The 27,223-nt window shown below is 47.8% G+C and overlaps 1 protein-coding gene across 5 annotated transcripts; it reads right to left on the minus strand.

The window, feature by feature from the left end:
* On the minus strand, nt 1-27,061 carry Septin4 (septin 4). Of its 5 annotated transcripts, XM_090351117.1 has the most exons (14): nt 25,456-27,061; nt 24,756-24,800; nt 23,410-23,417; nt 8,286-8,582; nt 7,856-7,949; nt 7,334-7,420; nt 6,699-6,822; nt 1,648-1,782; nt 1,417-1,534; nt 1,229-1,330; nt 940-1,036; nt 690-852; nt 474-573; nt 1-216 (listed from the first exon to the last, which is right to left on the minus strand). In XM_090351117.1, exons 1-14 carry the CDS (start codon nt 26,942-26,944, stop codon nt 157-159), a joined length of 2,919 nt encoding a protein of 972 aa, XP_090207243.1. In that variant the 5' UTR covers nt 26,945-27,061; the 3' UTR covers nt 1-156. The 5 variants fall into 5 exon arrangements, with proteins under 5 accessions (XP_090207243.1, XP_090207239.1, XP_090207241.1 ...); XM_090351113.1 differs by lacking the exons at nt 23,410-23,417; nt 24,756-24,800; nt 25,456-27,061 and adding an exon at nt 10,822-11,032; XM_090351115.1 differs by lacking the exons at nt 8,286-8,582; nt 23,410-23,417; nt 24,756-24,800; nt 25,456-27,061 and adding an exon at nt 13,880-13,987.
* Between the last annotated feature and the right edge of the window lie 162 nt (nt 27,062-27,223).

A 27,223-nucleotide genomic window follows, 5' to 3' on the forward strand; every position in this document is an offset into this window, starting at 1 on the left:
TAGATTTATTAAACTTTATTTCCTCTGAGTCTCTGAGGAGTCAGCAGGGATATAAGGCGAAGTGGCAGTAGCTGCGGGGGCCTGAGCAGAGCTGGTGCTGGGAGGGGCTGGAGTAGGCAGAAAGAAGAGATTTAAATATCCAGGTCCAAAAGCCAGTTAATGGGTCTCCTTCATCTGTCTTTGAATTTTGTGTAGCATCTCCTGCATCCGCCGCAGCTGGAATAGTCATATGCATCAAAGTGAGGCTTTTTGGAGAGTCCTGTAGTATTTGGAAATTGGCCCCAATCTCCAGTCCCTTGAGTCAGGGCCTTGGGAGCCCTGAGATATGATGGAGACTGGGCAGAATCACCAATCAACATTTCAAATATGCACCAGAACCAGGGATCTTTCTGACTCCAAACCAGGAGATATATTTATGATCAAACAGGGGACCTCCCATGCTGGCTACCCCTACTTCCATATGCTGCGCTCACCTCCTCATCTTTCTCTCGGATTAGCTTCTCAGTTTCTGCATCTGTCCCTAGTGGGACAGCAGGGATGGGGAAGTCAGTACCACTCTCTCGAGTCAGTTTGCTGGGGGGAAGGGGAAAGGAGGGTGGTAAGGTTAGGGGGACCCCAGCACCATCTTGGGTTGAGCCCAGGGCCTGTAGAAGAATGAGGGAAGGGCTCATCCTTGCTCCTGGTCATACTTGCGATTTCGTTCCTTCACCACTAGGCGGGTCATACTCTGAATGCACTGTGCCCTGTAGTTCTCGTAATGTGTCTCCCGGGTCACATCCTTCAGGTCCTGCATGTGGGTACGCACCAGCATTGTCCTCAGCTTCACAAAGTCGCAGTGCCCTGGGTTTTCCACTGCATAGCAAGGCTGAGGTCAGCCAGGGGTATGGGTAGATGGGACCCACTAAGGTCGATACTTTGATCATAAGCTCAGACCTTTACCTTCCACGATGCCCCAAGGGTAGAGTCGGCCCCGAACTCGCCGCCCCCTGGCTTCTACCACAGTATTGCTGCCAATTACCGCAAATGGGATGCTTTCCTAAAAGAAGTTAGGGGTGCCTGTCAGCACCCCACACCCTCACCTGCTTCTTTTCATCTGCGTCTTCTCTGCTTTGTCTAGGAAACCAGGGTCCTCTCCCACCCCCAAAAGACTGTCCCTAGAGAGAATTCTACCCCCTTCTTCTTCCCAGGAGAAACAGGATGTGAAAGGGGTGCCTTGGGGTGGCCCCACCTTTAGGGCTTGGTCCTGTAATTTGAAGTCCTCATCCTCATCAGAGTCACAATCGGGAAACTGATAGATCTTGATTCCAAAGTATTCAATCTCCTCCCGGATCTGACAAATAGATGAGGGGCCCACAGTTCTGGGCACCCCATCCTTTTTAGCCCACCTGTTCCCCTGACCCCGCCAGCTTTCCTCACTTTGCGTTTCTTGCGGTCCACTTCTGGAGGTGTCAGTGTGTCCGCCTTAGCCAAGATAGGCACAATGTTGACCCGCTGGTGCAGGGCCTTCATGAACTCAACATCCAATGGCCGGAGCCTGGGAAACAAGAATCTATGACCACCTGCTAGGGGCAACCCTGCCCTGGGTGCTCTCGGCCTGTTCCCTTAATAGCACTGGGTGGTACCAGGAGCCTCAGGCTCAGACCATACCCGTGGCCAAAAGGTGAGATGAAGTACAGGCAGCAGTGCACCCTGTTGTCTTGGATGTTCTTCCGGTTCAGGCCACTTTCATCTCGGAAGTACTGCTCAAACTGCTGGTCGATGTATTCTGCCACAGGTTTCCAGCTGGGCAGGGACAGACAAGCAGAGAACTGTGGGAGTAGACGCTATCTAGTGGGCTCTGGGACAGTAAAGAATTAGCCCAGGATGTACAGTATTTTCTAGATATTGTTATTCCCTGGCTTGCTTTCCTACATCTTCAGCAAGATACCTGGGTGGGACAGAGGTGTATTTCACATGTTCTGATAGAAAGCTAGACTGGGTAAAGAGGTGGAATTCAAAAATACTAGTTTGACAAGAAAAAGGGCCCAGGGAATCAAACAAAGCAGTAAGAATAGCAAGGTGGCCAGGTACCAGTGGCTCATGTCTAATCCTAGCTACTTGGGAGGCCGAGATCTAAAGATCAGGGTTTAAAGCCAGCCCAGGCAGAAAAGTCTGTGAGACTGTTGTCTCCCATTAACCATCAGAAAACCAGAAGTGGAGCTGTGGTTCAAAGTGGTAGAGGGCTATCCTTGAGCAAAAGAAAAAAATAAATAAATAAAAATAAATAAATAAATAAATAAAATGGCAAGGTGGCTGCAGGTAAACATCAACGGGAGGCCAGAGAAAGCCTAAGGCAGGTTCAAAGTCCTTTGCTCATGTGGTTCCACTCTTTTTCCCCACCTCTCCAAGCCCATTTCCAGGCTTGGAGACTCTTGACTACTACATTAGTGAATGTTTAGACCAACTTTGGCTTTCATATACTTCAGTGCCATCATACCACTTCAGAGGTGTCATCAGACTACACTGGGGTTAAAAAAAAATCAGCATTATAGCACTGATGCATAACTTAAAGTGTTTGTGGTGATACAGCAAATAAACAAACCTAATGTGATATAAACAAACCTAATGTACTGCAGTTAGGGCAATGTAAAGCACTGCCACATGCAGTGTCATAAGCTTATCATCCCAGTTACTCAGGAGGCACAGATCAGGATAACTGTTGTCTGAGGTGAGTGAGCCCAGGACAAAAATCGATAGAGATTCAATCCCAATCAATAAAGCAAGCATGCTGGCATGCATCCAGCTGTGTGGGAGCCAACAGGCAGAAGGATCACAGCTGGAGGCCAGCTCCAGATGAAACCTTACAAGACCATGCCTTAAGGAAAAAAAAAAAAAAAAAGCTGGGCGCAGTGGCTCACGCTTGTAATCCTAGCTACTCAGGAGACTGAGATCTGAGGATCAAGGTTCAAAGACAGCCTGGGCACAAAAGGACCTGAGACTCTTATCTCCAATTACCCTTGGCTCAAGGGTAGGGTGGTAGCCTTGAGTTGAAGAGCTCAGGGACAGCGGCCAGGCAGAGTTTAGGCTCCATGACCCACAAAAAAAAAAAGCTGAGGTGTGGTTCATGTGGTAGAGTACCTGCCTAGAAAGCATGAGAGCTTGATCACAAATCCTAGTACTGCTAAAAATTAAAAGAGCAATAAAAGTATGACACTTAGAATTAAATATACATAATATTTGGTAGTGATAATACAAGGCTATTACTTTGTATATTTATTATGTCTTATGTTATTTAGTATATGCCTTCTACTAATAAAGTTAATTATAAGAGTATTTGTTGTAAGAGTATTTGCGTTATGCTAGCAGAAGCTTTAGCATGCTCTCTCTCTCTCTCTCTCTCTCTCTCTCTCTCTCTCTCTCTCTCTCTTTGGTGGGTTGTGGGGCTTGAACTCTGGGCCTAGGCATTGTCCCTGAGCTCTTCAGCTCAAAGCTACTGCCATACCCCTTGAACCACAGAGCCACTTCTGATTTTTCTGGTGGTTAATTGGAATTAAGAGTCTCCTCCGGCAGACAGTTTGGCCTGGTGGTAGAGTGCTTGCCTAGCATGCATGATGACCTGGGTTCAATTCCTCCGTACCACATATATAGAAAAAGCCAGAAATAGTGCTGTGGCTCAAGTGGTAGGGCTCTATCCTTGAGAAAGACCCAAGGACTGTTCAGGCTTTACGCTCAAGCCCAAGACTGGCAAAAAAAAAAAAAAAAAGCACAGACTTTAGTGCCTAGGCTGGCTTTGAACCTTAATCCTCAGATCTCAGCCTCCTAAGTAGCTAGGTTTACAGGTGTGAGCCACTGTGCCCAGCTCCATCTCATTTCTTGACTACATCAAGAGGCCATGTCAAGTGATTAACATATGCCATCTAAGTTTGTGTAAGTACCTTCTATGATGTTTGTACAATGGCATGCCTAATTATGCATTTTTAGAATGTATCTTTGTGATTAAGCAATGTATATAGTCATCCATATATATGGATATATGTTTATAGATATATGCATATATATTTACTTATGAAGCTTTAGTTCTAGGTCTTTAGCTTTTCTGTTTAATCATTATTTCCCTGTTTCGTGAACATTGTATATTTTGAGCATGATCATTCTCATTTTAGACATGAAGAAATCAAGATTCAAAGCCAGCCCCAGGTAGGAAAGCCCATGAGACTCATAGCCACCAAAAATCCCAAAATGGAACTCAAGTGGTAGAGTACCAGTCTTGGGCAAAAAACAAAAGGACAGTGCCCTGGTCCTGAGTTCAAAGCCCAATAACAGTACACACACACACACACACACACACACACACACACAAGCACACACATACATGCGTGCATGAACATACACATTATATCTGGAAAAGCTAAGGGATTTTACCAGAACATTTGGCTAGTAAATTCTCTACCTTTCTGAGTCTCTGTTTTTTTTTTTTACTCATAATTCAAGTGTTTGCCATTACAATGGCCTGGCTTGTTTGCTAATTTGTTATTTGATGGATACTCATATTAGATTATTTGTCCCTCAGCAATAAGAATCACTCACTCACACCTGTCTGTACTTTTTTCTCCCCGTTCTGGTCCTAGGGCTTGTACTTAGGGCCTGAGTGCTGTCCCTCAGCCTCTTTGTGCTCAAGCCACAGAGCTACTTTTGGCTTTTTCTGAGTGTTTATTGGAGATAAGAGTCTTATAAGACTTTTCTGCCTGGCTAGCTTCAAACCAGGATACAGATCTCAGCTTCCTGAATAGCTAGGATTATAGGCATGGAGCCACCAACACCCACTTTGTCTGTACTTCTTAAATGTCCAATACAGACTGGATACCTATGTTTATGTATTTCATAAATTCCTGCTGCTTGACTATAAACTGTGATGTGGAATTGTTATTTTGAAATTATAATTATTACAATGATTATTGAATTTTATTATTATTATTATAGCTAAAATAAGGTAAGTAAATTGAAAAACAATCATACTTACTACAGAAGGAACCAGGTATTGAATGGGACTAGAACTTCAAGCAAGCTGTTTGCTGAGACATACAGGGTGAAGATGATATGGAAGTTACCCCCACCCACCCATCAGGCACATTGATGGAGATTGTGTCCCATGTACCATGAACTAACTCAGCATGTAAGAAATGATCATCCTTTCAAAGCTCAGACTGTAGAGTTGATGAACCAGTCAGCTCCACCAAGTAGTAAGTTATTACAATGATAAAGCATGTGATGAGGGCTCAGAAAGTATGTAAGGGTCTTGAGCCAGGAGTTTGGCCTAGTGGTAGAGTGCTTGCCTAGCCTGCATGAAGACCCGGGTTCAATTTCTTGGCACTAAATACACAGAAAAAGCTGGAAGTGGTGCTGTGGTTCAAGTGGTAGAGCTCTATCCTTGAGAAAGTCCAAGGACAGTGCTCAGTGCTGAGTTCAAGATCCAGGACTGGATCTTGGAGGAAAAAAAAGAAAATAGGTAAGGGTCTGATGAGTCTGTGAAGCAATTATCTAGGGTCAACATCATGAGTATATGCAGATCTTTAGTCACCATCTTAAAATTATTAATCATTTTGAACAAAGGGATCCATGTTATGTTGCCTTTCCTGCAGTTACCATTGTTAAAATTCATGAGTATAACATACAGATGTCATTCTGGATGATTTTTCAGATCAGCTGGGTGAAGTGGTAAGGGATGATATTTTTCAGTTGAAGAAATAAAAATGCAGCCATTTATTCAAGATCATATGGTTACTAAATACCAATCAAGATTTACACTCTCAGGACACTGTTCAAGTGATAAGAGTGCTTGCCTAGCAAGCTAGGGGGAGTAGAGAATGACCCTGAATTCAAACACAGTTCATCCTAGGGATCTGAAAACCTCCTGCCTAACTTCTCCATCAAAGGCACTATCTCCATTACCTCATCTACTTACTTAGATCTGACAATTACATAAGCATCCCTCCAGTCCATTAAAAAGAAATTAAAAGCCAGGGGTGTGTGTGTGTGTGTGCAAACACATGCACATACATATGTAACAGATAACCCGAAGGGTGCCTATAATTTAAATCAAGTTCCATCATCTTTTTTCTTCTTCCTTTTTTTTGGCTAGTTCTGGAGCTTGAATTCAGGGCCTGGGCTCTATCCCTCAGCTTTGTTTGTGTAAGGCTAGCACTCTACCACTTAAACCACAGCACAATTTCCATTTTTTTCTGTTTATGTGGCACTGAGGAATCAAACCCAGGGCTTCATGCATGCATGCATTCCCATCACCATCTTTTTCCTTTTGTTGTTACTTCCCTTCATCCTTCCCTCCATGCTCGTTCAGTGTCCAATTAGCAGGACTTGTTTATAGCATCTGAAAATGTTGCTGGAAAAGGAGGAGGAAGAGGGAGGGTGGTGTTTATTGGACACCCAATAAAATACCTGTTATATGTCAGGCCCTGTGCTACAGATATGTATGTTTTTTTTGAGGCTCTTCTTTCTTGTGTTCCTATCATAGATCAGAGTTGAAAGGAATATCAGAAACTATTCCAGTCCTTTCCTCATACAACTATCCAGTGAAAGCATAACCAAGGTCACAAACCTCTTCCTCTTGTGTCTGTACCTGTGTGTGATGTATGTGTGTGTGTTTGTGCATGGAATAGATGGGCGGGGCAAAGACAGCTGGGGTTGTGCTTGGTCAGACATACCACTCTGTGTTGTTGACTGCATCCCCAAAACCTGGTGTGTCCACAATGGTGAGCCGCAGCCTTACACCCTTCTCTTCTATATCCACCGCATGCTTAGTAATCTCCACAGTTTGCATGATCCGCTCTGGAGAAGGGGGAAACTGAGGCAAGGGCAAGGGCAGGGACCTGCCCAATGAGAACAAACCACTCACCCCAGCCAGCTTTGCTGTCCAGCCTGCTTCATCCACACTGCCCCCTCCCCACCCCAGTGCGGCAGGAGGGCCTGTTCTCTGGGAACCAACAAGGAACATGTTTCCCAACACAGGAAATGCCGGTGGCTGTTGGCTCTGGCCCCAGCCTCTTCTCTGCTCCCGGCTTTTTTTCTTGGATTCCTGAAATCCTTTGGGGGGGGGTGTCAGACATTCATTCACAGAACAGGATTCAGGTCCCTGCCTTGCTTCAGTACCCAAATCTTTAGGGATCTGGCTGGTGTGCTGCCAGGCCAGAAAAAGTCCATAGAGGGGTGTAGTCAGTTTCTAGGAAGCCATGGCTTCAAGCATGCTGGGGAAGGTCCCCAACTACCATCCCTGGAGTGAGTTCTTAACTTCCCAACTCAGGTCTGCCTGCCTATCTTCATTTTCTTCTTCTTTTCTTACCTTCAGCACCAAGGAGTTTCCGATCTCGGTATAGATCAGTGAGGAAGAGGCTATTGACAAGAGTGGATTTACCCAGGCCAGACTCTCCTGATAGGACAGAGACAGCAAGTCAAAAGGTAAGATCTATAGCCCAGAGGCAGCCCTACATGACAACCTAGAGTGAATTATTTTCCTTTCAATTGGAACTAAACTAACCAAACCACAGCATTGTACAGCTTGAAGGAAGCAGGGGTCCACTGCTTTAGCCTTCTCATGTGAATGAAGCTGAGAGAGCAAGACATTGCTCAAGGTCACAAGAAAGGGTGAAAATGTGGGTCAAGTGCTCTTTACAGTCCCCTACACCAACATGTTTGAGGGTTCCTGGCTATTTTGCAAAAAGCCACAGTCATTTGCTGTTTACCTTCTCCCTATTCATCACACACACACACACACACACACACACACACACACTCACACACACACACACACATCCTAATTCCATGTGAAATATCCCTTGCCCAATCCCGCCTTGCCCCTTTCTACCTGCCACCATGAGGGTAAAGTCGAAGCCTTTCTTCACAGACTTCCGGTGAACTTGGTTGGGGAGGGTTGCAAAGCCCACATATTCCTTGTCATCCTAAGGACAAGAAGTCAAATGCATTAGGAGAGGATCAGCACCAGTCTTCTCTTGTCTAAGTTTTTGCTCCAGCTTTAAAGGAGTAGTGCCACATTTGCGTTCCCGAGTTCCCACCTGTGAGACCTCTTGCCCCTGCCAATATGGCCAGTTGCCAGTACCATCTGTGTAAAAATCCTCAGAGCTGGGGCTCTGAAATAGGAGAGAGGACCTAATCTTTTACACACACACACACACACACACACACACGAACATGGATATGTTCTTTCACATAGTCTTTCATTTCCTAGTCTTCTGCACCCGCCCACTGAAAAACAAAGGCAGGGCTGGAGTCTCTACCTCAGAGGAATCATAAGGATCCAGCTTGCCCCATGGGCTGCGGGGCCTGCTGGAAGGGCTGAGAGGAGCTGGGGCACAGAAGCACTGCTGGCTGTCAGAGGACTGGGGCCACGAGGGGGCTCTGAATTCCTGGTCATCATCAAAGAGGTCTGGAGCCTGGGGTCTTGGCTCTGAGATTTGGGGCCTGCACACCCTAGTCTTGACCTCCGGTGGGTGGCACTGCTCACTTCCTGGGAAATCCTTCACGAACTTGCTCAGTTCTGCATCATCGGTGGTGTCCTCCAGGAAACGCTTGATCTGGAGGGTGGTGGGGTGAGTAGGGTGGATGGTGGGGAGTAGGTAGGAGGTGGTAGGGAGGGAGCCAGGAGGGAAGAACAAGGAAGAAGGCAGAAGACAGGAGAAGGTGAGGAGAGAGGGGAAGTACTTATGGTTAGAAGGGAAAGAAACAGCAACTAGGCCAGAGGAGGGAGTTGTGGTTACTTGTTTCTCTAGTCTCCCCAAGCCAAGAGATGGTGTAGAGGACCCAGGATCCAGGAGGAGCCCTGGCCAATGCCCAAAGCCCTGCTCTCTCACCGGGATATTTGTTGAGGCAGCCTTGCTAGCCATTGGGCTAAAAGCCAGGGACCAGGGACTGTCCCAAAGGTCAGAACCAGCAGACCAAGTAAGAGGGAGAGGACAGAGACCTGAATCTGTGGCTCCAGATCCAAGAGAGAGTAAAGAGAATCAGAATACAGCACAGGCACAGGGAAGCAGGGAGACAGGAGTTTCCCTTACAAGAAAGTCAAGAGCCAGCAGGGGGAATCTGTGCTTCTGTTGCTGCTGCTCAGTGAGCAAGGGATCTATTGTGGGTATTCATTCACTCAGGTTTGCCACCCAGGACTTGGACTTGGTAACCCTACTTTTAATTTAGACCCTGAACCATAATAGAATCTGGTTCTAGACCCAAAGAGAGAAGAGTAAACCTGGTGGATGCTGAATATGGATGGAGAGCAAGCAGGAGGAAGCAGGTGAGAGGATGGGAGAACCGGAAGTGGTTAGGAGTGCAGAACCTCTAGTATTACAGACAGCCCAAGAGTATGTCCCAACGTGAAGGGATTGGCTCTCTACAAATGCCCATTCCACCTATCCCCAGTTTGGAAGATAAGCTATGTTCCCTACTCTTCCCCTTAGCTCTAGATCCTCTAGCTTCCCCTCTCCTTAAGGGGTCAGTGCCCTTTGTGGGGTGCCTGGCAGTGCTGGGCTCAGCTGTCTCACAACATCCAAGTGCCACCCCCAGACAATGAACAAAGGCTAGCTATAGAGGCTGACCTCATCCTCTAAGGGTTGGCAACCCAGTGGGGGCTACTCTGACCCATTGTGGAGTCCCAGCTACTGTGGTGGGGAATGTAAGTCCCCTATAATCTTGCTTTTTTTTTTTTTTTTTGGTTGGTCGTAGGGCTTGAACTCTGGGCCTGGGTGCTGTCCTTGAGCTCTTCAGTTCTAGGTAACCACCCTACCCCCTTGAGCCACAGCCCACTTCTGGTTTTCTAGTGGTTAATTAAGAGTCTTGCAGTCTTTAGAGCCCACCCAGGCTAGCTTTGAACTGTGATTCTCGATCTCTGCCTCCTGAGTAGCTGGGATTATAGGTGTGAGCCTCTGTGTCCAGCTTCACAATCTTTCTGTGGAAACTTACTTTACAATGGGAAGAAATGCAAGAGGTGGACGTGCACACTGCCAGGTTTATGCCAGAGGAAAGAGACAGAAAAAGGAAAGCCAGAGGGGAAAGGGCTATTTCTAGACTGTTACCTTGCAAGTTCTCCTACCTTCTGATAAGTCATAGTCTCCACGGCTTGTCTGGATGGCAGGGAGGAAAAAGGCCCTTTAACCTGTGTCTTGGATCACTTAGGGGCTTAGTGACCAGAAGAAACTTTCCTAAGGCAGATCTTACCTAACAGGCTTTTCTCAGCCATATTATTTGGGTCTAATGGAATGCCCATACAAGCCACCGTGTGCTTCTTGGTCTGGCATGATGATTGTGACTTGCTTCACTCAGAAATGTCCCGGCTTGGCAGATTAATTATACAGCAACGGACAAGGATGGGCCTGAGGGGACAACAGGTCTTGCTGACAGCTAATTCGTCAGGAATTCCAGGAAATCCTACCTCTCTTCACAATCTAGCAGTTGACCCAGCAGTGGATCTGGCAATTTTGTTAAGGTGGGGGAAAAGGACTACATTATGCTCCATAGCAATGAACAGGGAGGCAACAAGGAAGGAGAAGGAGGAGGGGACCAATAGAGACTGCTAGCCCCCACAATCTTCCAGCAGAGCCACCAGGAACCCCAACACTACTAGGCCTGACTGCATGGAGGTCAAAGGGTTCTAGACAAGGTGTTAAGACGCCAAAGCCCTCTTCTGTCTTTCCATTGCTTCCCCCAGCACTGCCAGTAACCAAATCATTTTCTAACTTTGAGTCTCAATCCCAGTGAAGGCTGAAGAAAAACATGGTAGTCCATCCCCTCCCCATACCACTCCGATCTCCCAGAGTAGCACCTTACCCCGGCTCCAGTCTCATCCTCAGGGACAGAATGGTCCATGCCCCACGCTTCTGACCCCTGTCAACAAGCTCCACGTTTAATTTTTATCTCCCGGACAAAGTTCCTCATACACAGAAACAGCCTTGTCTTGATGCTCTTGTCATCTGCCTTTCTGGTTTGCTCCTTTCCTTTTTTCTTTGACCCCCCCCCCCTTTCTACTTCTATCAGGGGCCAAAAAAGCCTGTGGAATGTCCTTCCCCACCCCCTCTCCTCCTCCTCCTCTTCCCTTGGCTCCCACCCTCCAAGGACAGTTCAGCTGCAGTAGGATCACTCGGTTCCTCTGCAGTCCCCTCCTCCTCTGATTGGCTGCCCTATGATGCCTGCCTGCTTCCTACCCTGGTGGGCACAGCACCAATCTCCTGTCAGTCTGCAGCACAGGCTCTTGATCTGCTTAATCTCCCTGCTAACCCACCAAGGACATTCAAGACTCTCTGAGGACTAGGAGCTATCCCAAGGTGACTTGGCCCATCAGTCCATGGGGCTAGCCACACCAGGAGAACTGCTCAGAAAAGATTCTAACCCTAGCCAGGCGCGGTGGCTCACACCTATAATCCTATTCAGGAGGCAGAGATCTAAAGATTGTGGTTCAAAGCCAGCCGGGGCACTAAAGACCATGAGACTCTTATCTCCAATTAACCACTAGAAAACTGGAAGTGGTACTGTGGCTCAACGGGTAGGGCAGTAGCCTTGAGCTGAAGAGCTCAAGGACAGCACCCAGGCCCTGAGCTCAAGCCCCATGACCGACAAAAAGAAAAAGAAAAAAAAGATTCTAACCCTTCTTCCACAATCTTTGTGTTAAAGCAGTCCTATAAATGAGTAGGAAACTATTATAATACCTTTGGTATAGACAGGTTCCAGGGAATAGTCCCACATTTCTTCCCAAATGTCCCTTTCTTCTAGAACATCAAAACACAAAGCCCTACTATCCCAGTATCTTCCTAGATTTCCCAGTAGGGAATCTCAGATACAGAAAGGGCTTTGTGCCAGGGACCCCAGACACTTTAGGATACCTGGCCTCTAACTCTGAGGACCTGTATCAATTCTATCAGCCAACATTTCCAAAGCCAATAGGGCAGCTGCTAACACTTAAGTCTCTGAGGGGCATGGGTTCACAAGACAACAGGAGGCTAGCATCCTAGAGGCTCCAGAGCTACCATTTAAGTGGGAAGTAAATTAAGGAATCTAGTTGTAAATCTATAGAAGGAGCACTCCAATAGGAATCTTGAAGCTAGTGTTTCTGGTTGGGCTGGGGTAGGGTCTTAATTTCAGGTCCTTAATATCAAATGGACAGCCCTCCCTTGCTTCCAGGGAGGCTGGGAGAGAAAACACTCCCAGATGACAGATAGCTCAAGCTGCTTTGAACCTGAGGAGAAAGGCACGCCTAAATCTCAGGGTGATCATTAATGTTGGCTTGTCATTCTCTTCACACACAAACTTACATCTCCTGGTGTTTTGGGCTGAAGAGGTCTCCTCAGAGTCTTCCAAAGTATTAAGGGCACTGGTCTCCTCTGTTGAGGAGACCCTTCGTAGATGAGTCTAGCCTGACATGAACCAGTGAACCAAGGGCTTGACTGACTTAAGGGCAGAGGCTAGAGGCTTAGATGGTGGTGGTGGAATATTTTTAATTAGGGGGGGGCCTCAGTCAAGTTGAAAGCACTGAGACCTCAGCTGAATTCAACTTGGTGTGTGGGCAGAAAAAGCTCCTCTGGTCCCTGCTGGGCTTGGCATTGTTTCTCCAAGCTTCTATCCCCTAAAATAATCAGTCTGCCCATCACCCATGTGGGCAGAAGGTGGGGGACAAGGAGAAGGGGAGGCATCACTTGGCCTCTCCCAGGAACCCCCTATGGGGAAGTTCATGGGGTCACCAAGACTTCCTGGCCAAGATTTGGGCCTCTGCCTGGACACAGCTTGAGAGACAAGAGCCCCAAAAATTGGCCTTTCTAGATCTGAAAGCTTCTGATTCTACAGGGGCCAGGGAGTTCCCTTCTGGTGGTGGCCCACAGCCAACATCCTGCCCTACTGGCGGGTCACCGGTCCCCTCCTGCTGTAAACAGCTTGTGCCTCCCAGTGCAGAGGCCAATGGCTGTGGGGTAGGGGGGAAACTGCCAGACTGGGAGAAGAGGATGGCACATCCTGGAGGCCTGGACATATATATATATACATACATTATATCTGTGGCAGGCGCTTGACAACAGTGACAGAAGAGCTTCACCACCAAGCATTAAAACTTTTACCTGAGGTTACTGCTTCTCTTTCCACTACAGGCAGATGGCAGGAATGAGTCTCCCCTCCCTCCGCCCCCCCCCCCCCGCCCTTTTCTACATACACTGCAGAGAGACCTGGCTGAGGGGAGGAGGGGTAGATGCAGCAAGAAGAAGCTTTCCCCATGTTCCTGTCTGGGAGGCAAAGGGACACTCCTGATCCCATCCAGCAGGATGCTGGACTAAATTTTCCTCTCTCGGGGTCCATCTGACAAAGATCCAAGTGTAGAAAACAGGGATCAAGAGACTCGCCATCCCTTTTTTTTGTGGGGGGGGAGAGGGAAGGGGGGGAGAGAAGGGATAAGACACTGTGTTTCCCGACAGAAGTTGGCGCCGGCCTCTGGCTCAGAGTCAGCCGGTGAGGAAGGGTCATCCAGGTAAGAGCTGACTCAGAAAGGGCGGAGACCCCCCCCTCTCGCTCATCACTGGGTGCCTCCCCCAGCACAAGCAGCTCATCTCTGTCGGCAGGCCCCTCCCACAGCACTGACCCACCCTCCTTTAGGACCGCGGGCAGAACCCCGGGGGTCCAGGCCCCCTTGGAGCTGTTGGGCTCAGAGGTAGAAACTTGGGGAGGAGGCGATGCAGCGCCAGCCGTTGCCTGCGGGAGCCGAGCCTGGGGCTGGCTTCAACGCCTCCCGTCCCGCACAGCCAAGGGCTGCGGCATCACAGCCTCCGGGGAGTGGTGGGCCCTGGGCGCCCTGGCCCTGCCCGGCCTTGCCCGGCCTTGTCCGGCCCTGCCCTGAGCCCGCCCGCCTTACCATGGCTGCAGCCCGTGCCGGGCCGGCTCTGCCTGGACAGCGCCCGAGCGACCCGCTGCGGAGCTGTGCGCCGACCTAGCTGCACCGCCGGCCCCCACCCGCCTCCCAGAGTGCGGACCGCGAGGGGCGGGGCCGAGGGCGGGGCCAGGCGCCCCGAGGGCGGGGCCTGCACCTTTGCCGGGTGGGTGTGAAGGGAAGAGATGGGGAAGGGAGGTTGGGGAGGGGGCTTGGCCCCTTGTCCCTGGAGCCTGCCTGGATACCTGGTTCCTTCTTACTCAACGCCTAAAGAATGGTCTTCAGGAAGTGCAGCATCACGGGGGGGTGGGGCGGGGGGGATGGGGGCGGAGAATGAGTACTTGGCATCCCCAGGAAATGCCTTTGGGGGCGGTGATCACAGGGGGAGTTGCTGCATGAGTTGGAAAGAAACCGTTAAGTTACCCCCAGAGATTCAACAAGGTTTAAGGGAAGTGAGCTGACTGATGTCCAAGTAACTGATTAACCGTACCACCCTACCCCCCCAAAGGGGAATGTCAGCCAGACGTTCTCCACTTCCTTCCAAGCTGTGGAGAAAACACAGGTTAGCCACAGTTTCTCTGTGTGCAGGACCTTAGATTAAAGATTAAAGAGGATTTGCTGCATAAATTATCCAAGGATCATCTGTTGGAAGGGTGGCAGGAGCAGCTGAGTAGCATTACTAGGGCCAGGGAAGTTTGTCTGGAGCTGAGGGCAGAGGGCCTCTAGAGAGGCCAGCCCAGGCAGGACCCAGACCAGATGGGCCATTTTTCCTCTGTCACGCAGGTGACATGTGGGACAGCAGTGAGGGAAAGGTAAATGCCTGGAGGTGGGGAGTTGGTAAGGGATTCCTAAGTAGAGTGTGAACTAGCTAGGCTCTTATGGAAGTTTCCAGAGCATGTCTCTCTAACCTCCAAAACCCTCTTCCTTAAGGGCAGGCTCTCTAACCTCTGTCTGAACATATTCTTGGTAATACTGAACCTCACTGGCATGGCCTTCTCTATAAGTACAAGCTGAGGAGAGATGACTTTGGGCAATTCTCAGAATCTCAGTTTCCACCCCCCAAAAGGGGAGGGATTAAATAATGCTTTCTAAATGTTCTTTTGGCATTCAAAAAACAGATGTTGTAGGGAAGGAAGCAATGCTGTATGCTTCTATAGGCCTTGGAGGAAGGTAGACCAAGGTAGCAACAGCAGGAGGTGCCAAGGAAAAGATAGTCAATAAGGAGAAGCCTTGTAGGCATAGGCCTGGGGCCTGCAGCTGGGCCTAATGGGAAGGGACCTCAGAAGTATAGAGGGGTCCTAATGTGGAAAGGCCCCAGGATAGGGCTGTTTTAGACCAAGGGATCTGAAGCTGCAGTCAGAAAATTAGACATATAAGAAGAAAAAAATTAATGTTGTTGAAAGTCTACAGAAACATCTGCTGCTACTGCCATCAGATAGTGAGGCTATTCAAGGCCCACTGTCCAAAGCCCCAAGTAGCTAGTACTTAGGTATACTCATAAGAATGCCTCTTGGGTGCTTCTAGTCAGCAGACATGTGGCCTGGGGTGGGGAGAAAACCTGTGTCAAAGAAGTTAGGCTCTATAATAAAGCCTTGTTTTCCTCTATCACAACATCCCTCCTACCCTAAGCCCCAGCTGTGTTCCAAGTGTGGACACAGAAACATCTCAGAGAGCAGCTTGGCTAGCTCATCCTCAGCTGTGGCTGGAATCTCAAGCTCTTCTCTGGCACCTGCTGTTCAGGCTCCAGAAAGTCCTGTGCATCCTGATCAGAGTCAGTGCCATCTTGCCTTGAGAGAAGTCCCTTAGGTCATAGAACTCAGCTCCAAGCTAAGAGTCTCAGAGTTTTGATGACTCTAGTCCTTTCTAACTACTATGCTATAGACCCACTATGAAGCATGATGAATTAAATAAAAGCTGAAGACAGACTATGTCATTCCACTTGCATAAGTCCTATATGCTATAGCCCTGTAGCATTTAAAGGACTATAAGAGAACTTGGCCTTAACATAAGTCCCATGCCAACTTTGCCTATTAACTGCCTGAAAGTCCATTGCTCTTCCTGGAACTTTCCTTCACTAAAGGAGATGAGGCTCCCCATAACTCCAGCTCTCTTCTTTTGCATGTACAGAGGTGGGGTCCCATACCTGGTTGGCAGAGTTGAGATACAGCATTCTTGAATAAATCACTGAAGACTATGTACTCTTCATTTCTAGCTGACAGGTGGCTAGGCCAACTTTGCCTTAGCACTCAGTATCCAAAGCTCTGGCTCACTCTTGAAGTCCAACATCCTACCACGCATTGAGGTCTTTGATTAGAAAACAATTTCCTTGGCACTGCTAGACTGGGAAGCCAAGCATCTAGAGAGTGGATGCTTAGCTTGGCACAGATGATTACTTCTCTGGGAAACTCAGATCAGCCACCACAGCACCAAGCCTGACTCCTGCCTGACTCCTCCACTTTGGTCAAACCATGGTCTGAATGCAAAATCATCCTGTCCTCCTCACTGGATCTTTTCTTGCCCATCTACAGGTAAAGGTTGTATGGCATAGAAGCTTAGTAAAAAACAAACAAAAAACTACATAGGCCAGGAGTGTGGCCTAGTGGTAGAAGGCTTGCCTACCATGCGTGAAGTCCTGGGTTCTGAAGGGACCCCCCTTTCTTGACATCCCCAAAATCCATCCTCTATAGGCATTTCCCATCTTCATGAAAAAGGAGGACTTGACCTAAGGTGGGGGGGCGTAAAATCCCTAACAGCTCAGATGGCCTGCCAGGGAATTCCCTCCCCTTCCTTTGTCATCAGAGCAGTGTGCCAGAAGCCCACCGAGATGATAGGTCCATTCAAACAGGAAAGGTGTCAGTGGTTACCCCAGCCATCAATCAACCATGCTGAATTCCATTGGCCACCTGTGTGTGGCCAGCCCAACCACATGGCTGGGGCCTATAAAAGTAGCCTGTGAGATCAAGCGGGGTCGCTCTCTCACTCACATCCTAGAGACGGCCTTAACCGGTCAGTAGGATTCTCGATGCTAGGTGCGGAATAAAACTCTGTTTAACTTCCACTTTTGTGTCAGGCTCGTTCCCCTGATCACGGACCCTAACAGATTCAATGCCTCATACCCAGAAAAAGCCAGAAGTGGTGCTGTGGCTCAAGTGGCGCTAGCCTTGAGAAAGCCTAAGGACAGTGCCCATGTCCTGAGTTTAAGCCTCACAACTGACCACAGAAGAAAGAAAAGAAAGCTGTGCGATGGCTCATGCCTGTAATCCTAGCTATGCAGGAAGCTGAGATCTGAAGATCAAGGTTCAAAGCCAGCCCAGGCACAAAAGGACCTGAGATTCTTATCTCCAATTAACCTCTAGAAAAAGGGAAGTGGGACTTGGTTCAAGGATAGGGTAGTAGCCTTGAGTTAAAGAGTTCAGGGACAATGCCCAGGCCCAGGGGTAGGGTGGTAGCCTTGAGCTGAAGAGCTCAGGGAGAGTAAGTACAAGCCCCATGACCCACAGAAAGAAAGAAAGAGAGAAAGAGACTGTACTTGCACCAAGCACAGATCTGGGTTCCAAGCTAAGAATAAGAACAATTACCATAGGAAATCAGGTCTGTATGACTAGCAAAGGCCACGTTAACCTCTAAGTATCTGTTTTTCTTAAGTGAAGCAAGAAGTCATTGTGCCTTTCTTCCCCCAGAGGTGGATGAGTCCATGAGGATATAGTCAGAGAGCCTTGGTGGAACCAATGAGCTGCCACTAGGGTGAGCCTTTCAAGGAAACTTAAGTTCATCTTTCCAACAAGGTCTGTATGGTGGCCAGAAACCCAAATACCTTAAACCCACTCTTTCTCTGGCTGATGTCTCATGTTCCATGGGGGTAGGCATGAGATGTGGTGGTAACATTAGGTAACATTTGTTTCCTGGCACCTACCGAGTGGCTTCAGAGATGGTTAGTTTGAGTTGGCAGGGCTGCTGTAATCTTTGCGACTCAGGAGACCGAGATCTGAGGATTGCAGTTCATAACTATCCCTCACAGGCAAATCCAAGAGACCCTTATCTACAATCAACTATGGAAAATAGCCAAAAGCAGGGCTGTGGCTCAAGTAGTAGAGTGCTAACCTTGAGCACCAAAGATCAGGGGTAATGCCCAGGCCTTGAGTTCAAATCCCAGGACTGGCACAATAAATAAACAGGAGAAAGAAGAATTGGCAGAAGCCAGCCATTCTGATAGGGAAGGTCCTTTCAAGCCACTTTCTGAGCAGGACAGGGCCACAGTAGCTTGCCTGTCTGCAAATGTGATAATCTATATGATGTCTGATTCTCTTCAAGAGGCCCCTGCCTTGCCAGCCTCTTGTTATAATACCTCCATAGCAAAAATCAAAAACAAAACAAATCACTGACTCTAACAACTACGCTTCAATCTTTGGGAAATGGAGCTACTAAAGCCATCATCATTTGATGATGTGTGTCTCCTGCCTCTCACTCTCTTAGCTTCTCCATGTTCTAAGTTTTGCGGATTTGCTTTATTGGACTTTACTTTGTCCAAACTCTTTCAAGTGCATCATGTGCATATTTGTCTCTCCCAAATTAACTACAAACCCCTCAAGGGCAGGAACATGTCTTTTATTTTAACCTCGATCACTTCGATTCAGGGAACATGTGAGTATATAATGTGATGGATGATAGGTCTCTGCCCCCAGGAGCTGGTTGATCAGTGGTGCAGTGATTGAAAGGAAGCATTGATCAGTTTTCCATTCCCATTTGAGAGCACAGTCAGGCCTTGAGGCTCTGATCTTCATTGACCCATCGCTGCCCTTCATTCTGGCTACTTTCAAGTTCACATCCACCGTCCAGCCTCATTATTCCTAGGCAAAGGTATGCCTGTTACTCCTACTAAAAGCTTTCCCTTTGTGATCCCTTTGTGATATTAATGAAATAGAAAAGTTACAGGAGCATGTAGCAACAGAATAATTTCTGTGCCACTTAATGGCTCCCAGCTTGGAGCTTCAGTTTTGTCATCAGTGAACTGGGAGGAAAAAGTCCATCTCATAGGTTGATATAAAGACTCAGTAACATGGGGCTGGGAGTTTGGCCTAGTGGTTAAAGTGCTTGCCTAGCATGCACAAAGACCCGGATTCAATTCCTCGGTACCCCACATACATAGCAAAAAAGCCAGAAGTGGTGCTGAGGCTCAAGTGGTAGAGTGCTAGCCTTGAGAAAGTCCAAGGACAGTGCTCAGGCCCTGAGCTCAAGCCCAGGACTGGCAAAAAAAAAAAAAAAAAGAGTCAGTAGCATACTTCACATGGTATAACCACTAAGATGAATTGTAGCTATTACCCCTGCAAATGGGAAACAATGCCAAGTCTGCCATTGTGACTATTTCAAATGCCTTCCCTCCAAAGGATTAGGAGTGTGTGTGTGTGTGTTGGGTGTGACAGATGGGAGCAGAAAAAATACCATCTTTAGACTACACTGACATGGAAATGACCATACTGCTGACACCTGTTAATTTTTAAACCTCTAGAAAGCAGGTCTTGATCTCAGTTCTACTAATAGAAAGTCCCAGAAACAGCCATCACATAGACCCCTTAGAGCTAGATCACCTGCCTGTGGCATTGTACCAAAGAAGAGACTTTGACTGGCCCAGTTCTCCTCAGTCCCAGAGCCTAGCCTGGACTTCTCTCAGGAACCAAGAGACATTACTCACATTCTGTTCCCCTCCTCCAGGCTTTCCTTCAGCCCCCGAGGTGCAGCTGTCTTGCTGCTCCCCTCACAGCAGCTGAGCCAAAAGCAGCTGAGCAGAGTGGGGTAAAGGGACATGGGTTTTGCTGCTGTTCAGGACAGACTTCTTTCTAGTTGAGCAGCTGTCAGGGTGCCTTCTGGGTTACGGATTTTCTTCCTCAACCCTGCCCTGCCCTGCCCTCTGAAGCTAACCTCCCCAATCCACTCAGGCCTACTATTACTACTTGCATAAAACCACCATTTCACACACCATCAAAGTATTCTGACAGAGAATATGATGGCACACATCTATAATCACAGCACTCTCAAGTTGATGCATAAGGAGATTGAATTTGAGGGCCAGCCTGGTCTACATAGCAAAAACCTGTCAACAAAACAAGCAAACACAGGCCGGGAGTTTGGCCTAGTGGTTAAAGTGCTTGCCTAACATGTATGAAGACCCGGGTTAGAAAAAAGCCGGAAGTGGTGCTGAGGCTCAAGTGGTAGAGCTCTAGCCTTGAGAAAGTCCAAGGACAGTGCTCAGGCCCTGAGCTCAAGCCCAGACTGGCAAAAAAAAAAAAAAAAAGCAAACAAAACCTCACAACAATAACAACAAAAAGTACATTGGCAGAAAAATTGTATGTTAGAGATGAGTTTCAGTTGAGCAACCAGGTACCTTCTGAAAATACACCCAAAAGTTCAAAACAGAGATGGCAAGTTCTTCCCTATGTAAGCTCTTTCTGGGCAGAGTGAACAATGATGTAAGGCTGGCTTAAGCTCTGCACTAAGCCCCAGACAAATGAGTTACATTTTCCTACCCTCATTTCCTAGGCAGAAGGAGGAACCTTCCCAGGTCTCACAGGAAACACTGACACTGGTGCCCCCCTGCCCTGTGCTTGTAAGGGTTCTTGCTGATGCAGACCACACCAACCACAGCTTGGCCAAGGAGACTAATTGTTCATGTTTATCTAGGACTCAAGAGTTCTTGAAAAGCAGAACTCTCAGAGCTAAACTAGATGAGTTGATCAAACTAAGCCTTTGTTCAAATTAGCAAATCATGGCCTCAGGTCACCACCACCTTTCCATTCTGCACTGGAATTGGCTATCCTTGGTGGCTTGAGATGAACAGGGGACCAGCTGACAGGGAAAAGCTTACTTCCTACGAAGATGTGAAATGGAAGATCAACCTGCTGTAAAACCTCCTCTTGAGTTGCTCCGCCCCATTTTCAGTCACTTTGCTCTATTCTTCTAGTTTCTAGGGTTCCTTTCAGTTGGCCCATGGCCTTCTCATTACCATCTCCATTACCACTGTGTTACCATCCCCATGAATGCACAGACTCCCCAGTTTCCTCAGACACTTTAGAGTTTTTCTTTGTAATCAAAGTGCCCCTGAGGAAAAAACTTCCCTGGGGCTCAGGAGCTAAGGAAACAGACTGGCCTTGTACCTTGTAGGTCAAATGACAAAGTTCTCCTTAAAGGCATAGAAGTCTGCTTCAGGTACTATTGAAATGATCTCCTCTGATTCTTGACCTATTTTCCAGTTGGTTTCTTGCATAATTGATGAACACGGCAAGGAGGAAACCACTTCATACTCTAACAAGCCTCAGAAGTCACATGCAAGGGTGAGAAGGTCAGATGCCTCAAAAACACAACACAGGATCTTGGGTCTTGGGCAGGTCTGTCCATTAGATGTGTTGTGGTCCCACCCATGAAGAACTGCTTCATTTCAAAAACTGTCCAGGGCTGGGTGAGCAGGCAGCCCCTTCCCTACCAGAGCACCTTTAAAACCCTTCCTGATGAGTTTCTGCTAGCACACACACTCTTGCAGAAATGGTTCCATAGTTCAGTACAACCTTGTCTGGGGAGATTCTAGTTCTGAATTACCCAGCCCAAGGTTGAAAAGCATCTGTCTACCCCTACTCACTCCCAAGGACAAAATGACCTTGAGGGGCTATTTGGAAGGAGACTGGGAAAACCTTCACCATTCTCAGCAATGGATCTACAGGAGCTTAGTAAAAAGCTCAACAACACAACAAATATGCTGCTTTCCACAAGCCAGGCTCTGGGGCTGGGCCATCGAAGAATTTCTGACAGGTATGAAATCAGGGACAGGATGCTATGGTCAACCAATGTCCAGATGAGAGGAACCAGAGGCCTTGGAGTCCAATATCACAGTCTCCATCTTGAAATTGCCTGCGAGTCATGCAGCCTGGAAGACAGGCGGGGAAAGCTTATCTCTATCATGTTTTTCAGGGAAACAGCCTGAACCATTTCCATTTGCCCTGGCTCCAGAGATCCAGAAAAGACCAGAAGCCCATCTGCCTGGGAGCCTTGTCTACCAGCTTCTGGGGAGCAGCTCTGCTGCTGAACAGGGCTGGAGAGCTGTAATTACCCAGACAGGATAAGAGCTATTTTGGGAAGAAATCATTCTGCTGCCAAGGCTTTTGACTTCCTAAACTAAAACAAGATGCACAGAAAAAGGGGGTGACGTTGGGGGGAGGATGGGGAGGAACCTATTCAGTCCCACACATCAATCTTGCACAAAGGGAAATAATACTACGTCCCAAAGGCATAGATTTGTATTAAGGGGTGAGCAAGAGGTCAGCTGTTAAGGCATCTCCCCATTAGCTTTGGGTAAGAGGGTATAACCCAGACCCCTTACTCACCTCCTGTGGATGCTAAGACTCTCCAAGAACATTCATTCAGTCTCTTCTATTTTGACATTTGGCCACAGACTATTGCACATTGCATAAATATTTCCTGCCTATGTCTCATCTCCCCATCTAGAGGGCCAGTTTTGCAAGGCCAGAGAGAGTGGGGTGGGGGTGGGGGGGAGAGTGGTGAAGCTTCCTCCAGTAGTGACTAGCAGAGTGCTAGATATTTGAATAAAAATTATCAATGGAAAGGAAGGAAGGAGGGAGAAAGGAAGGGAGGGAAGAAGGGAGAAAGGAAGGGAGGGAAGAAGGGAGGAAGGAAGGAAGGAAGGAAGGAAGGAAGGAAGGAAGGAAGGAAGGAACTTACTGTTTTGCATGTAGATAATCTCTAAAACTGGCTACTCCCTCTTATAGCCAAGCTTAGAGCCTGGAGCTTGGTAAGAACTCAGGGTAGAGGGGGTGGACACCTCCCCTTCAGCTGTTCCGTTATCTGAGCTCAGGCTGTCCCCCCACTTATTTGTTTTCCATTTGTAGTCAACTATTCATCCTGGACTGGTTAGCCATGGAGGGAATCCATTAGAGGCTCTTGTTAGGCCTTGAGTAAGAGAAGAATATATTAAGAGAAAGAATGGAAGCTGGAAGAACATTCATTTTATCAAACATGGGCCAAGAAGAGCCAAAATACTTATGGGAACAATAAATGCACTGTGAAATCAGGACACTGCCAAATTTAGGACACAGAGCTGCCAAGAGCAGAGGCCACCTTATGCTTATTCAAGTTGAGGACCCAAATAATGTGTAACCCAGAAATGCAACCCCCTTCTAGAGTGCCCCAGGGAGAGAGAGAGTCAGGAACTGATCCAAAATGGCTGTCCTATCTTCCCATCACCTGCCAAAATCGCTATTCTTTTTCTCTAGGGTTGCAACTAGCTCCTATAGCACTTTTGTGCAAACCTCCTTTCGAGGAGATGCACTGCCACAGGTACCTAGCTTAGCAAATGGAACACAGACATCCTAGTGCAACCAACAACCTGCCCAGCCACAGGGAGCCAGATCTGTTCCCCTCCACATCTTCTTCTACCAGAGGTCAGGAGTAAGATTCAGATTAGGGAGTGGAACACAAGAAGGCTGGAGGTAACTTCTCAGGGGCATTCTTACCTCCTCATCTGTCAGCAGAGAAGTAGAAGCCAGGCATTCCCAGGGAGCAGCAGATGGAATTCAGAGAGTGCCAAAAGGAGGGGGGGAAAAAGAAAATGTTAAAGACGCCCAGCAGATATGGGCATAAACTAACCCAAATCCCTTATTAGTACAAGTGACCTAGATAACAGCATCAATTACTGAGTGCTCACTGCGCTACATGTAATAGTTTGGGAAATCCTCACAGGAATCTATGAGGAGAAAATGGTTATGTCCACATCATAGATAGGGAAACTGAAACTTGGAGAGGTAATCTGCTGAGGGCCATAGATGGCAAGTAGTGGACCAGCTAGAAGACAATTTCAGAATCTAGACTTTATTACACTCCTGCTTTAAGGAACTTTGCTCTCTTGGAGGGGAGAGGTATGCTTCTCTGTCTTTGCTGTCCATTTGCAGGGCTTGTGCTGATTGGGCCCCTTCAACTGGGAAGATTTGGAACTGGACTGTTTTCAGGGTTCTTTCCTTCTTAGAAACTTCATTCAAAGCCTTGGCCTCTGCCATGTTCATTAGACTGGAGCTTTTGGGGGCTTTAATACTAACAGCAAGAACTCCCTATTGCCAGAATTCACTCTCTGAGGTCTGGTCCCCACCCCTCCCTTGCTATGAGTGGCCAAGAGTCTAAAGAAAGCAGAGGATAATGAGGTCCTAAGGAAACATCTTTGAATGTTCAGCAGTTGACAACAAGACACACTGGTGGCTTCAAGGAGGAAGCCTAGACATCCCTGGAGAGCTTACCTGAGCAGCAGCCCTTAAAAGTGTCCCAAGGTCAAAGGGTTCTGAGAAGCCAGAGAGACATCTGGGAAGATTCCTCAACCTGAATTAATGTGGAGTCGGCCGTGGGCCAGACTGTGAAGCAGGTAGCTTGCTTTGGTGAATTATATATGCACACACACATTTACCAAAGTGAAGGTGCCTAAGGCATTTCTTTGAGTGGTTCTCACAGCCTGGAAACTCCTTTGAGATGATGGTGTACTTGTCTTCTCTCACTGAAACTTCAAGTCTTCACAAAAGGTTTAAGTGCAATTCATGAAAGAACACTACAGGGTCTAGGACAGGGCTTAGGCTCACCATCAAGTGTTGTCAGATGGCTTTAGAGTATTTCAACCTCAGGATTTAATTGCTTGGATTTAAAGGTTCCATTTCTTGGAGGGATGACTTTAATGGTGACATTTTAGGCAAGAGAAATGCCTCTGCTTTTTCAGTTTCAAATCCCTGCTTGTATTCTCCAAAAAGATCACCCTTTTACTTGGCTGCCTACTTTTTAACCCTCCCTCCACAATGGACCCACAAGAAGGAAGAGCACAGACCTTTTAACCACCAGAGGATTCGATTTTGCATTTCCTCAGACACATCTGAAAGTAAGAGTAAGATTGTTTTTTCTTGCCTGTGATATGACACCCCTCCCTCCACACTACTTACATGTTATTTTCTTGCTCTGTAGGTCTCCCGAGAGGTGACCTCTATCCTTGATCCTTCCAAGAAGCTTCTCCCCATGTAGGATCCCAAATCACATGCCCGCCCTACAGCTGTTTTTTGTTTTGTTTTGTTTTTTTTCCCCTACCCTCCCTCTGCTAAGGCCATCTCCCTTCCAGAAGTGCAGGCCCCTAGCTTATGGGTATCCCACCTATTCTACTTGGATGCCAGAGTATTACCTAAGGTACTTCTTCAACAGCCCTTACTAACTTTTCAACCTGGCCCAATTCTTCAGCTCCACTCTCAGAGAGCAAGTTCTAACCATGCAAACCACTCTATCTCACACTAAAGAAACATGGAACAGCAGCTCTTGGAAGTCGGTGCCTAAAGGCCTAAGCACTGTCATTGATAGCATGAGCTTGGTGCTCAGTGAGGCTGGCGGGAAAGACATGGAACGCTGAGCTCCAGGATAGAACTAGCTTTGGCACTGGAAACAGAATAACCGAGGCCCAGAATAAAGGACATTTTTGCCACCCCCAACATCCCACTGCATTAACTTGGGGATATACCTGAACAGGCTGCGTCTACACATACCCAGGAAGAAAGCATTAAATCCTTGAATGAGTTGTTTGCTGGCATGCTTGAGGACATGAGGGACTTCCTTCCATGAGAGCCGGCTTTGACTTTGCTTCGGTGGTGGTGATGGTGGCAGTGGTGCTGGTGGTGGTGGTGTACATTCTTTCTCTCTCTGGAACATCAAGTCCTCACAGAAGAGGTTTGAGTCCATATCATAAAAGGACGTTATGGGGTCTAGGGGAGGAGGGGACTTAGGCTCAAAATCAGGTGTGGCTGGCCAGCTTTGGGGCACTTCTGCCTCATGATTCAGTAAGGCCCACCATGAGCAGTCAGGTCCATACCTAGGCAAAGACCGAGGTGGTAAGGGCCGAGGGGTCAGTTCCAGTTCTGCATGGATGGAAGGCTTCAAAGAGGCTTCTGGGCAGATAGATTTCTGGGGAACTTCAGATACCCGAGTGGACAAACGGTGTGCTGACTGCGCTGAGTATTCCACTGGGGAGATGGTGACCCTGCGACCAGCCTCACTGTCCCGTTTCAGGGACTTCACATTGGCCTCCACCTCTGATGATATTAGAACCTTTGTGGGGGGTTTAGTCTCAGTGCAGACATAATGTTTTTGAAGAGGCTCCACCTCCGAACGTACAGGAACTCGATATCCACTAGGTAAGTCTTTAAGGACAGAGAGTTTGAGGGTTGGTGCCAATTTTGTATTTTTGATGGAGCCTTTTGGTTCAGGAAGAACTAGGTTGGTAGGACCTGTTTCTGGCTCTTGGACAGTGGTCCGCCTAAGGACTGCCCGATGGTCTGTAGAGAGCCTGCTGCCGACTGCATAGAGATTTCTCGGAGATTTGACCTCGCTAATAGAGGACACCTTTCGCATGGGATCTGTTTGTATTGCTTCATCCTTTGGATGAGCTGAAATCTTACGAGGAACTCTGACCCCTTGGGGGTTCTGGACTTTGGAGGGTGGGTCCTCTTCTTCTATGTTTTGTAATTGCAAGCTCTCCTTTTCATCTATAAAACTCAAGCGACGGGGGGGCTTGGTATCCGGGGATGAGGCACGATGACCAATCTCACGCCCCCCTGGCCTGCTGTCAACACTTCGTGTTGCTTCCTCTCTAATTGGACTAATATTCCGAAGTGTGTTCATGGTATGGAAAGCTGATACCTTTCGGTGAGGAGAGGAGTGGCGGGGTGCATCTGTTCTTGGTCGGGACTCCATCCCCTTCTGGGGTGATGCGTATAAGCCATGCCCTGACTGCATTGACAAAGATCGAAGATATTCAGATGCTGTGTGGGCAGTGGTGGGATTCACAGGTTCTGATCTTCGGTGGGAAGCAGGGCTCAGAAAGACAGCAGCGTTTTGCTGGCTTGAATTAATGTACCCATGTCCCCGTTGAGTGGAGCTAGGAGTCTCAGCTCCTCTATGTGCTGGAACTGCTACCTTGGACCCAGTTCTAGTTGTCTTGGGTATCTGATAGACTGAACCCTTCTGTGTAGATGCCATATTTTATCGACTGAATGTCTTCAGGATCCTAATGAAACCAGACTGTTTATCCTCATTTTTTTAAAAGCTGCTGTTCTTGGGCTCCCACAAAAGTGGCTGTTGTTCTAAGAATGTCTCAAACAGTTCCCTGAGCTACCTCTGTAGATGATGTCATAAAGGAAAGAGCTTCTTATTAAACATCCTGTTGTACAGCCTCAGTTCTTCAAAGAAGTCCAAGCAGTGCGCAAAAGGAAACTGGACTATCTCTGGACTTGACACTAACAAGCCTTTGGCCAAGTT

This window comes from Megascapheus bottae, chromosome 17, assembly GCF_031878675.1.
Source record: "Megascapheus bottae isolate mThoBot1 chromosome 17, mThoBot2.hap1, whole genome shotgun sequence".
In the NCBI taxonomy this organism is placed as follows: domain Eukaryota; kingdom Metazoa; phylum Chordata; class Mammalia; order Rodentia; family Geomyidae; genus Megascapheus; species Megascapheus bottae.

What these genes read in the sequence shown, in the direction of transcription:
- Septin4 (XM_090351117.1), bottom strand. Translation starts at nt 26,944, where the DNA reads ATGGCATCTACACAGAAGGGTTCAGTCTATCAGATACCCAAGACAACT. An exon ending in TGGACCGCAAGAAACGCAAA is followed by an intron (nt 1,331 to 1,416) that starts GTGAGGAAAGCT and finishes TCTATTTGTCAG; the next exon opens with ATCCGGGAGGAGATTGAATA. An exon ending in TACAGGACCAAGCCCTAAAG is followed by an intron (nt 1,037 to 1,228) that starts GTGGGGCCACCC and finishes AACTTCTTTTAG; the next exon opens with GAAAGCATCCCATTTGCGGT.